This window comes from Zophobas morio, unplaced genomic scaffold (assembly GCF_036711695.1).
Source record: "Zophobas morio isolate AGI-343-1 ecotype UQ-CSIRO unplaced genomic scaffold, CSIRO_AGI_Zmor_V1 ptg000024l, whole genome shotgun sequence".
NCBI lineage: Eukaryota > Metazoa > Arthropoda > Insecta > Coleoptera > Tenebrionidae > Zophobas > Zophobas morio.
In genome coordinates this window covers 2,183,850-2,196,780 of record NW_026972129.1, presented here as the reverse complement: position 1 = coordinate 2,196,780, position 12,931 = coordinate 2,183,850, and the positions used below count along the sequence as shown (strand labels likewise).

Genomic DNA, 12,931 nt, shown 5'->3' with positions numbered 1-12,931 from the left:
AATAATTTTTGCAATCTCATCGTGATGTACGATGACGCCACTGTCACGTGAGCTACCTGATAAAAGGTCAATTTTTCCATCCTCTGTGTTTAGTTTTGATTCCGGTCTGGTAGCAGCAACACTGGAGCTCCGTTTTGGCTTAAAAGTAGCACGTGTTCGCGAATTTCTAATTTATTGTTAATAAATATTAGCGAAAATGTTTTGTGTTACGTGCTGTGAACACGAAGGAAAGTGGATATTTTTCCAAAAATGCCCGATTTTTTTTGAAATACGTTGTTAATAACATGCATTCAGGACTGATAAAGTACGGCTTTGGAATATACAAAGTGCAGCGTTCATAATTCACAAAATACCGTATGCATCATTTTTAAACTACGGCGTCCAAATTTACAAAATACGGTGTCCTTCACGCATGTTATCAAACCCTAGTCCTCTCTTTTAATGGCAAGACGCACTCCAGACCTCCTCGTATTGTTTGGTTCTTGCTGGGCAACAGCAACGAGCGAGCACAGTCATCGCTTTTTGTTGGCAAACGTGGAGAAATTTGTATATTGTAACTTTTGTAATTGAAGCATTTTGTACTGTATATTGTATGTGTTACTAACTTAACTTGGGTCTTGCCAATTTAGCTCCAGTGGTGCAAATGCTTTGTTTTGACGGTGCATTTGCTTGGGTTTTAATTTTGCAACAGTGCATTCTTTGGTTCCGAGACTGAATTCTCCATGTCGTCAGACGCTCTGGCCTGGGGGGGTTCTGTTGCCCTTAGACGCTGGGTCATCATCCTAAACGGATGAGGTTCATCATCCTAAACGGATGAGGTCAGTCGGCCCTGGATCTATGCGGCTGCGTTCTCCCTTGGGCGCGTGAGCGCTGCGACCTATAGATTTCGTTTCGAGTTCCATCGGTGTGCTTGCTTGAGTATTAATTTTGCAACAGTGCATTCTTTGGTTCCGGGTTTGAATTCTGCATGTCGTCAGACGCTTTGGCCTGGGGGGGTTCTTTTGGCCCTTAGACGCTGGGTTGCATCGTTCTTTGAGAATGAGGTAAGACGACCTTGGATTTATGCGGCTGCGTTCTCCCTTGGGCGTGTGAGCGCTGTGACCAATAGATTTCGTCCCGAGTTCCATCGGTGTGCTTGCTTGGGTTTTCATTTTGCAACATTCTCAATTTTTGGTGCAATTTCTTCCGGTGGTGTATTGGGTACTAACTTTGCATTTGTATTGTATCTGAATTGTATCTGTATCTGTAGTGTATTCTGTATTGTAGCTAGATTGTAGGTACCTGTATTGTATTTCCGTTGTATTGTACTGTATAACGTTATATCCTTCATTAACAATTCCTAGCCCTCTCCTTTCCTAGCGAGATCTGCTCCAGACCTTCTCGTGGTTCTTGCTGAGCATCAACTATCGAGGACAGAAAATTCAAATTCAAAACCAGCAAAGTTTCACAAAAATCATGAAAATCGCTCGTTGGTGGCCAACGTGGAGCAAAAGAGACTTTTGTAACTCAACTAACTTTGTTAACTCTATATTCTTAAGGAAAAAAAAATTACATTTAATTTATCATTTATAAGGACAAATAGTCATTTGCCACGCCGATGCTCATTTTTAGATTAAATGCTCACAAAACGCGTAAATGTTCAATTTGTGTCCGGGGAGATACAATGTTTGCAAGTAGATACACAGTACATCGGGTAGATGCTCAGGTATATAAGAGTAATAATGAAGTAGGTACTTCGTACCTCGAATATGAGTATCTACTCACTTTTATTCATACCGTCCAATGTCTCGCTTCAATGTTTGATTATGATGTTGATTATGAGCACAACGCTGATCAACTTCCGTATCCGAATTACCCTTGAAATAAATCATCGCGATTTGCACCTTAGGTAGTTCGTCGCACATTTGATTGACTTCGTGGACTTATGTCAGCTTGTCGTCTTCTCGGCATTGTAATGAACTTCATAAAACGACACAGAATTATTTTCACAGTCAATCAAATCTGTAAATTTTGTCTTGAGAATTTTAAAATATTGAAAACTTCAAATTAAATCCTCGAATAACGGTAAAGTTTGAAGTTTTGTCGAAACCAACAAAGTGAACATAGGTAAATAGAATGGCAGATCAAAATTAATAAGACACTTTCGCAATGTGTAACTAAATTCACTTTAACTAAGACTTTTCTTAAAATAAACGAGGTTTTTTTTTTACGAAAAAACAAAGAACGATTTGAAATGCAATAATACTTTTTTCACAATCGCACGGAAGAAATAGTTTTGTATGACACGTCAGTTAGGCGACAGGTCCGTCAGGAACGCCAACTATTCAAATTCATTCGAAGTGGCGATTCCCATGCAAAATTTTTAAAATTTTTTTATCTTTTAGCCGTCTTATTTTTTATAAATTTTCTTACATATAAACCTTGTCCTGACAATATGGTACACGTAAAAAAAAGAATCGTCCAATTCGGTGCAGTCGTTCTGAAGTTATGAGCGTACATACATTTCGGCGATTCATTTTTATTAATATAGAAGATATCTCCCCAGATCACTTTAAAGCTATTATTGAGTGATGCCTTTGTAGAGGTCAAAGAGGGCTATCGGCCAGTATTTTTTTCAAATCGTTGCATCGCGCTCATTCAGTGTAAAAAGGTTTTAAAAATCGTATTTTGAAATTCGCGCCCGATCCGATTTGTCACGAAATGTTCTGTCGCACCGTCGAAGTTCGGCGATCGCGTCTTGGAATAACCATGCAAAATTCAAATGTCAAAGTAAAATTAGAAATTATTCTCAGAAATCAACGAACAACTCAAACTGAATTATTTTATCCAGTGTGAATTTTTTTATTTTTTTTTTTTATTTTATTAATTACGTCCCCCAACAGGCACTGAGGCCCAATTACAGGGGAACGGGACATACACGTTACACCCAGAGCCATGGCGGGAATCGAACCCACGACCCAAGGTGTAGCGGGCAAGCATGATGCTAACTAGCCCACCCCGGGTCCTCAATTATTCTCAGAAATCAACGAACAACTCAAACTGAATTATTTTATCCAGTGTGATGATTATTGTAGGTCAGTTTAAACGGAATAAATGCACAAACTGCACAAAATATTTTACTAGGTTATGCTATGTTCTACTGCGATTAGATGAAAAAGCGAGTACCTGCTTGTTCTTCAACGGTTCATTTAATTAGTAGGTAATTTGGGAAAATTTCACACTTTTTTTTCGAATCACTAAAGATTGGAAGTCAATTGGGTTTACATTCGTTAAGCAGGGATGGAATTTTTGCCACCTGGAAGCATGTTCGTTACAAGAAATGTTTGAGTGAGAAATGTGGAACATTGACTCATCAACATTTTAAAGTATTTTTCTCTCTTACGAATGTGTTTTGGGATTCAGAAACTTTTGTATTACTGTTTTATTTGTTTATTGTGTTAACAACAACAAAAATAAAAATAATATTTCACAAAACAAAGTTACATTTATTTTCAAAGGTGATAAAAAGTAAATAAAACCAGGTGGGCACAACGTTTTCTAGGGATCTTAAACAGATGGGATAGAAGAGTTACAAAAAGCATCATGACAAAAAATTGAAGCCTGAGGACTACTTCTCACGTAGGGAGTTTTACGAAGGAATGCTTAAGAGAATCCAGGCTGATGGAGAGTTTTTGAGGAACATTTGTTTTACTGACGAATGTTCATGTGGTCTTAACGGAAGTTATAATCGTCAGAACGATCAAATTTGAGCATAACACAACCCTCACGTGGTCCACGACTATCGTTATCAATGGCGTGCAACTGTCAGTGTATGACTGGGGCTTCTAGGACATCATGTCATTGCACCTCTTTTAATCGAATCTAGATTGAATGTTCAGAAGTAGGACAATATTCTAGCTCAGCAAATACTTCCTGGGACTCGAAGGGTGCGGCATCTGCAGCAGGTCTGTTACATCCAGGAGCAAATCTCCAGCCATATAGCTCGCATAAATGTTGTTTATTTGAACCAGTATTTTCCCGCAATGTTGGAATGGAAAGTTTGCACCGCCCCATTGGTCTGTGCATTCGCCGGATCTAAATCCCTGGGAATTTTTTCTTTTGAGATTTCTTCACGACCATCTGTATTCAAACAATACCAGCTATACAAACAGAGACGCGCTGAAACAAGCAGTCCAGCAAATATTGTCTTCAGATTGCAACGCAAATGCTGATCAACACGTGTAGAAGTTTTGAAAATCGGCTTACTTACTGTACAGCTGCTGAGACCAGTCTTTTTGAACAATTCTTGAAAATAGTGCAATACTTCTCCAGATTCGTACAATATTTCATTACTTCATTCATCAACAATTGTTAAGTTTTGTTATTTGTAGTTATCTAAATGGTTCATTAAAAGGTTCTCTTCAAAAGCGCCAGCTGTTTTGATGGTAAATCTTATCATCACACAATAAGAAAAGCGGGCCCTCACTTTTTGATCTAATCGTAGTAGAACATGGCATTTTAATGAGATTTTAGTAATAAAGACTCGACCAGCACCAGTAACATAACCTAATAAAATATTCTGTGCAGCTTGTGCATTTATTCCGTTTAAATTGACCTACAATAATCGACATATTGAATAAAATAATTCAATTTGAGTCGTTCAGTGATTACTGAGTGAGGCAGCGCCAGTACATTTCTAGCTTGAGGGCTCCCAGGACATGTTACAATCCTGCCGATGGGGTTTTGAGGAAGACCAGCTGCTCGAAGTCTTCATCTCGGGCTTTTTGGATACGGTCTGAATGTAGTTCGAGATGGCTCGTTTGACGGGGTCGCGCACTATGACGAATGAATGGATCAATTTGTGCATTTATTCCGTTTAATTTGTCCTACAATAATCATCACACTGGATAAAATAATTCAGTTTGAATTGTTCGTTGATTTCTGAGAATAATTTCTAATTTCATTTTGACATTTAGATTTTGCATGGTTATTCCAAAGACGCGATCGCCGAACTTCGACAGTGCGACGGAACATTTCGCGTCAAATCGGATCGGGCGCGAATTTCAAAATACGATTTTTAAAACCTTTTTACAGTGAATGAGCGCGATGCAACGATTTGAAAAAAATACTGGCCGATAGCCCTCTTCGACCTCCACAAATGCATCACTCAATAATAGCTTTAAAGTGATCTGGGGAGATATCATAAAATAAAAACCAATTCCCATGTTAATTCCCTATATCCAGACCTGGATGCGGCACCCTGTATATGGTAATATAAAATCCAACCAGGATTATTTGGTCTTGAAAATGACAATGATGAAGTCAAATTGTATGAAAGTGGTCGATATATTAACAACTGGAGAATCCTGGCCTTTCCTATACATGAACAATTTCCAGCGGTTTTTCATCTCGCATGCACTTGGAAAATGGCCTGCTGTCTATTTTAATCCTAATGACTTTAATAATGCAACTGAAAAGGTAAATAATTCACAGAAAACTACTCTTCTATCATTTTTGAGCTTTGCAAACCGGATAATTCTGCAAAAATCCTTCTTTATGTTGAAGTACCCTCATACTATGTGTGGAAAAGTACCAAATTTGAGAGATGAACACGTGAAAACAATGTTGATCGTGCGCCGGGAGTCAAGAGATCAAGCTTTGGGTAGAGTGTACACCGTTCATCCTAATAACGCCGAATGTTTCTACCTTGATCCTCTTCTTCATGCAATCAGAGGGCCAACATAATTCTCGGATTTAAAAACAATTGATAGTGTCGTGTATTTCACATACCAGTCATCATGCAAAGCTTTGGGTTTGTCAAGTTCAGTCAGAGTGTCGAGAGAGTGTTCAGATTATAAATGAAGTGTACAACAAGTGCCTGATTTCCATCCACGGTGCTGTCTTTAGGAAGACAATGTTTAGAGTACTATGGTTTACCCCAGCCTGTAAGACGTGAAGAAGTTATACAAAACAGAGACTATCTCAGAGAGATTAGCTATGACATACTTTTATAGGCACAACGAAAGTTTATTAAATACAGAATAATATCAAATTTACAACCAAGTTAGATAGGTCAGGTAAATGTTTGTTTTTACATGGCTGCCTACAGCCATTAGCGACAACAATATCCAAATATTTTAACTTTGTCAAAGAAATATCCTTTAATTTAAAACATGACTTTTAATAAAATCGACAAAAAGATAGCCCAAATTACATCCAATAAAAATTTCAGCTCTGAAAATTTACTCAATAAGTTAACATGGGGTATAAAATTTAACATGGAAATCCCTATGGCCATGCACTGTATTGTAGAACTATGTTATAAAATAGTTTTGTTTCACCCCCTCCCCCCCACGTATTTAAAAATTCACGGGACTCTTAACTTCAAACTTTCAGTCCTTATTTCACCCACCTTGGTTGCTTACATTACGAAGGAACCTTCTGTCCAAATTTCGTGTTTCCAGCTCCAGTAGGTACGTTGATGGATCAATCAGCCCGATGATAAACACTTTTATATATTGTTATTAATGAAGACTGCATAAACTTAAAAAGTAATAAAATTGAAATCAAAAAATAAATCAGGGGATGAAAAATAATATGTCCTAATTGCGAAATCCACGCAAGCGGAGCTGCGGGTAACTGCTAGTTATTAATAAAATTATAAAATATTAAAGACAACATTATTAATTTTCAAAATTGACGAAAAAATATAGTTTCAGCTTGATTATTATTTGTTCTTAATCCTAGCATTTTAAAGACTTTTAAATCCTAGGATTAAAAGTGAATGTTGTCTTAGTAACACAAGTTTTTATTACAAATTACAAGAACGTCTATTTTTAGTGTTGAAATTGTCATTAAAAATGTCATGTTTTAAACGGTTGGTGAAAAAATTAATTTTGTTAAAAAAATCAATAATTGGATGTTTACAATCATTTTGTGTTGCATGTATTATTATTTACTACCAAATTAAAGAAAAAAACAAAAAGTTGGATTTTAAAATCATTTTTACATGTTTTCCTATTTAACCGAACGTCACCGGTGCGTGTTGGCCCTGTCTAACAACAGTCACAGTACTAGATATGTTTATTTCTCTCTGTAGTTGTCAGCGCATGCGAACGATGTACGCGGATCAACATTGCATCCATTAGTCGTCAGATTATTGAGTTTTATCCCAGCCCAGTTTAATACCCCTGAATCGTAACAATATACTTAATAAAATGATATTTGTTCTCAGGTACATAAATGTTTCAAAAAGAGTATCAGGTGATCAGGGATGTAGGATGTAGGGCTAGGCGATCGAAATTTAAGCGCTTCCTATTGCCACCTAATACCACTATGATACCACTGCAGACCAGTGGCTCGCAGCTGATGTTACGTGTCGTGAAGAAAATTATGAGACAAATGATGTTAACAACTAATCTGGTAATTTTCTTACCTCATTTTTTCTTTTGCTTCCTCAAATGAATCACTATACCAATAACCATGCTGAAATGCTGTTATAATACATTCTTGTTTAACAGTTTCTTCAGGATCGAAACGTTTAATTTTGTCCAAGTTAGTAACGGCATGTCGCAGTTCAGCAACTGAACTTAGAAGACCAGCACCATAGACACGGATTTCACCTTCTTGCTTGCATAATCCAAATTCCACGGTGAAAAAGTATAACTGCAATTTTATAAATGTTAGTTTTTGAAGAACAAGCCACGGTTAACATGTTTTTTATGTATACGTCCGCACGTCACCCCAGTATCAATCCGTAATGTTGGTCCTTGAATCCTTAAAGTGCTCAAAAGTGACAAGATAGAACAGTTGTTAAATACTTAGCTATGTCGTAATTTACCTTATAGTCGGAGAGCCCATATCACATCTTTCATGAAGTGTTTGATGCACTTTGTAATTTTACCGGGTGGTTCAGATAGTATATACGAGTAAATAATGAACGGTCCTGCCTGACCTACCGTGGAACACCAGGTACTGCGCATATGGTAAAGGTGGGAAGCAAATGTTGCCAAAAAATTGTTTTTATTCATATTATTCATAAGCCAACAAGGACATTTCAATAACTGAGTTGGTTTACAATCAAAAAGTAAAAAACAGTTTGGAGGGGGTTAATCTAGAAGCAAACCACTCCAAAGCTGTCACTAGCGGCTCGTGGTCTTATCGTTAGGTGAGGCAACAATTTCGTTTCAAAATCAGAAGGTATTAATTATAACATGTTGGCAATTACTTTTGTTAAAAGACAGATTGTTTATTCGTTTTTATGAAAACAATACATTAGCTCTGAGTCAGTAACATATCTCTACATGAGTACACTTCTCGAATAAAATACATTTAACTGCTTCACACAAACCAACGAGATGGTCTAAAGACTGCAGAATTTGTTTTATTACCATTAGATATTAATTCATATGATCTAGGGCTGATTTAAATATACTTATTAATCAATTAATTAATAAAGTTCTGCTCAAATCTGCATGAGAGGTTCTAAATCTTTGACATACAATTGCTCGTCGTAAGGAAACCGTGCTTAAATATTTAAACTTTATAAGAAATTCTGGAGATTATAGATTCTTATGTTGCTATCAGCATTGCAAAACTGACATTTTTATTGTCCTACTGTTTCCAAGTTAACTTAAAAGTTTTAATTTTTAATACATAACCTTGGCAATGCACATGCAGTGAACACCTTTCCTCGCGTCGAATTAATGCACAACTAAATGCACACTAAATGCATTCAGCATTGTGCAGTTTCACCCTGAGATAAAAAAATTCGATCTGATTGGCTTACGGGCGGTAGGCGTTGGTGCCTCCGCTGGTGCTTTGATAAATAGACAGCGGATTTCTGTCGGGCTACGTCACGATTTTAGTGGGGACGCGCTGCATCGCCGGGACTCAGTAGCGGGTCATAGGTAATCACTGAATTTAATTGTCACTTGATTCCATAAATACAATTAACGATTTATTAATCAAACGGCTAACTAAATGAGAACTGGAATTAACAGCAGAGTGCAACGAAGCAGCGTTATTCTAATCTCAAATAAACGAAGTGCAGCCGGTAACTGCAATGAATTCCCAACCCGTACGAGCCGTACCGAGTTTGGCCTTGTCTAGCCCGACAGAAATCCGCTCTCTATTGATAAAGCACTGATGACTATTGTCTTTCTCAAAAACATATTAGCACCACTGACTAATCATACTGAAGACATCCGTCTATCTGAGGCATGCCTCCGTCTAAAGCTGGCCTACACGGCGATGACCAGCGCTTATTCCTGTCGAAAGCGCGTACTTCAAAATATGTTACCAAGACGCGTTTTAATAAATCATAGTGTTCCATAAAAGTTATTTGCTGTATCTTTAAAATATATTTGAAGTCAACAGATATTAAAACAAAAATTAATAGTCAATTTTTCCAGGGGAGGCACTGCCTCCCCTGCCTCCCCTGACGAGCCGCCACTGAAAACTGTATTCATAAAAATCCAAAAAAAAGTGTTTGAATCATGCTGAAAATTAAATGTCGTGTTCATTATACATATTAAAAAGCATGTGCAAAAAGGCCGACAGTTTGGAGGGGGTTAACTTAGAAGCAAACCACCCCAAATTTGTATTTCTAAAAATACAAACAAAAAGTGTTTGATTCACGCTGAAAATTTAATAGCGTGTTCATTATACGTGTTAAAAAATATTTGTAAAAAGGTCGACAGTTTGGAGGGGGTTAACTTGGAAACAAACCACTCCAAATTTGTATTTCTAAAAATCCAAAAAAAGTGTTTGATTCACGCTAAAAATTTAATAGTGTGTTAATAATTATATATTAAAAAATATTTGTGAAAAGGCCCACAGTTTGGAAGGGGGTAATTTAGAAGCAAACCACACCAAAGTTGTATTTCTAAAAATCCAAAAACAAAGTGTTTGTATTTTGGAATTTTTGTAGAGTGACATCCGTAAAAGCGATAAACTTTCCAACCTCTTTTTCCTTACAAATAACACAAACACATTCCATTTTAATCGAATGATTTTGGCTACTGGTCACGTGTCTAGTACGCTTGTACACAGCCTGCTTGCTATTCACATTTCGATAAACTCAGTTGACTTTGCAATAACCCTTTCAAATTGAGGATATGTTGGATGCCTATGCATCCTTCGTTGGGGATTTTTTATGTTGATGTTTATATGATTGAAAACTTTTAGCAGTTATTTAAAACGTTAAATTTTCAAATCATACCTGACAGAAAAAAGAGAAAATTATTAAGGGTAGATGTTAAAGAAACTTTTGCTTCCATGAGCAAAAAAAGCTTATCCCGATTCCCCTCAAAAAATCCTCTTTGAAAAAATTTCTAGAATTGTTTCGGCATAAAATTAGTTTATCTTTTACGTAAGTTTATTCACGAATGCATTATTTAATCCTTTGTCTATCCTCCACATAACTGCTATGTTTCAAGCTAACCCTAAACTCGTATTTTCACTATTTTAAACTCCAACTGCGATAAATTCGAAAGACAACCACGGTTTAATTGTTTTATAACTAGATTCAATAAAAATAAAAAAATAAAAATAAAAAGTTACAAAAATGGATCGAACACTTTTTTTGGATTTTTAAAAATACAACTTTGGGGTGGTTTGCTTCTAACTTACCCCCCTCCAAACTGTCGGCCTTTTTGCACATATTTTTCAACATGTATAATGAACACGTTACTAAATTTTCAGCGTGAATCAAGCACCTTTTATTTTGGATTTTTATGAATAATACAACCTTGCTTCTGAATTAACCCCCTTCAAACTGTAGCCCTTTTTTGTTTTCTTTTTATTTTTTGATTGTAAACGAACTCAATTATTGAAATGTTCTTCTTGGCTTATGAATAATATGAATAAAACATTTTGTTTGTCAACATTTTACTCTCACCTTTCTCCTATGCGCAGTACCTGGTGTTCCACGGTAGGTCAGGCAGAGAGTTCATTATTTACTCGCATGTGCTGTAACCTCATTTGACATACACCTGTTAAAACTTTTATGGCTTAAGCGGCTTAAGCCAAAGCACCCTTATAATTCAAACTGGCTATTGTAAGCTTTGTGGACCCGAACCGCAAGATTATTACTGTCCATTGTTGGCATAATGTAGCTGTGAACTGAGTTAAGTAATACAATAGCCAGTTTGACTTATAAGCGTGGTTTGGCTTAGACCGCTTAAGTCATAAAAGTTTTAACAGGTGTATCTCCAATGACGTTACTTTACTACCGGAACCACCAGGTACAATTACAAAGTGCATCAAACACTTCATGAAACATGTGGCATGGGCTCTCCGACTATTGTCTTTCACCGTTGTAATAATAAAATTAATAAATAAAAATTTTTGTGTCAAATGAAATTCTAGCACCTACTTTGAGTGATGTTTCAATCGAATACCCATTATTTTGTGTAAACAAATTGAAAGCACGTGTAAAAAATGGGAAGGTACTTTATCTATACTTACGGTCGCTAGTTTATTAACATCCTCTTCGAATGCTCCAAGTGATGCTAATCCCAATTCTTGTGAAAACTGTGCAAAACTTGGATTTGCAAGTAAAGGCATATGACCAAGCAGTTCGTGACAACAATCTCTGGAAACGATAGCAGGTAATATACCATCAAAAGTAGATACCTATGGATAATTACGGTTCTGGTGTGTAAAATGGATCAGATGAATGTCGTATATATTGGGTGCAATGGAACACACGAAAGGCTAGACCCGACAGAAAATCTCTTGGACTTAAATATCCTGCAACAGGTCGAAGCTGAAATCCAGTCTTTCTTTTTAAAAATATGTTGACGTCTTCTAGTTGTGGTATATTATCTTCTCTGTATCCACAATATTTTTCAAGTTGTGGCCAGTTTTCTAAGTACTCTCTACAAGCGTGTTTCTGATAAAGCTTGTGCAGCTCACGGAACACAGTGCCCCTTTTAAAATAAATATTTTCATATGTTATTTACTGTACAGAAATATTTACATACTAAACACTCCACAGTAACAACCTTAGATCATATAATAAATAGATACCACCATGCCGTGTTCTTTCCCTAGCAGAGCCTGTGACGACATCCTCCTGTCACACATCTCTCTCGTGCATGGAGGGATTACAATGAAGCTATCCTTGCCTGATCACTATTTGAATTTTGCGCGCCTAAATTTTAGGAAGTATGTCTGAACTAACTTCGTACGAAAGATGTTGACAGCTTGATTTTATAAATAATTCACAGTAGATAATGAAAGGAATAGTAAATTATTGGGCAGCAATTGTGATCCTTTATGATTACATCACTTAAAAAACTCGAAAGAGAGGTTAGAAGAAACATCTGTCAAAAGCGATTTGTTGTGCTGGTGCGGTACAAGGATAGAAGTGAAATAGACATATACAGATGAAATGCATATAACAAAGATGAAGATGTGGTGATCACACAAGGATAGCATTATACTACTCTTCTTGACGTAGAAAACGACAACAGATAGCTTCATGTCTAGTCACAGCTTTCAGTTTGAGTATTGGTATCTATTTATTATATGATCTAAGGTAACAACAAATGGTCTACTAATGTGTAAAATTCATGGTCGTATCCGAATTGTGATGGGAATTTGCTCAAATATTGGGTGGTTAGGTGCATGGATACCTTTTACCGAATTGCGGTAAGGTTAAGGACCGCAGATCTTCAGAGAAGTATGGCATTGTTTTTAGGGCAATAAATCGAAAGAATGGAAATTCTATTTAGCATTCAAAAATTGCTGCTCGTCTCCTCATCCAACTATTTTTTTGTGTTTTTTGGACGCTCTAAAACCTTAAAACATATTCAAACAGATTCGTATGTAAATACTTAAAAATAAATTCTGTACTTAAAAAATAAAAACGATAGGTTGAAAACAATGTATTTCGTACACAGATGTTTATATTTAAAATCTAAACTTGCCCAGTACAGAAATTGTG

General features: G+C 36.5%; 1 protein-coding gene across 1 annotated transcript in view; it reads right to left on the bottom strand.

Moving 5' to 3' along the window:
• LOC135135493 (tryptophan 5-hydroxylase 1) overlaps positions 1 to 12,931 on the bottom strand; it is a 77,330-nt gene that overhangs the window by 15,101 nt on the left and 49,298 nt on the right. Inside the window, exons 5-7 of the mRNA XM_064064559.1 lie at positions 11,631 to 11,912; positions 11,449 to 11,575; positions 7,415 to 7,644 (exon numbers count right to left, since the gene is read on the bottom strand). Coding sequence (XP_063920629.1) covers positions 7,415 to 7,644; positions 11,449 to 11,575; positions 11,631 to 11,912 — 639 coding nt within the window. The remainder of the gene's footprint in view (positions 1 to 7,414; positions 7,645 to 11,448; positions 11,576 to 11,630; positions 11,913 to 12,931) is intronic.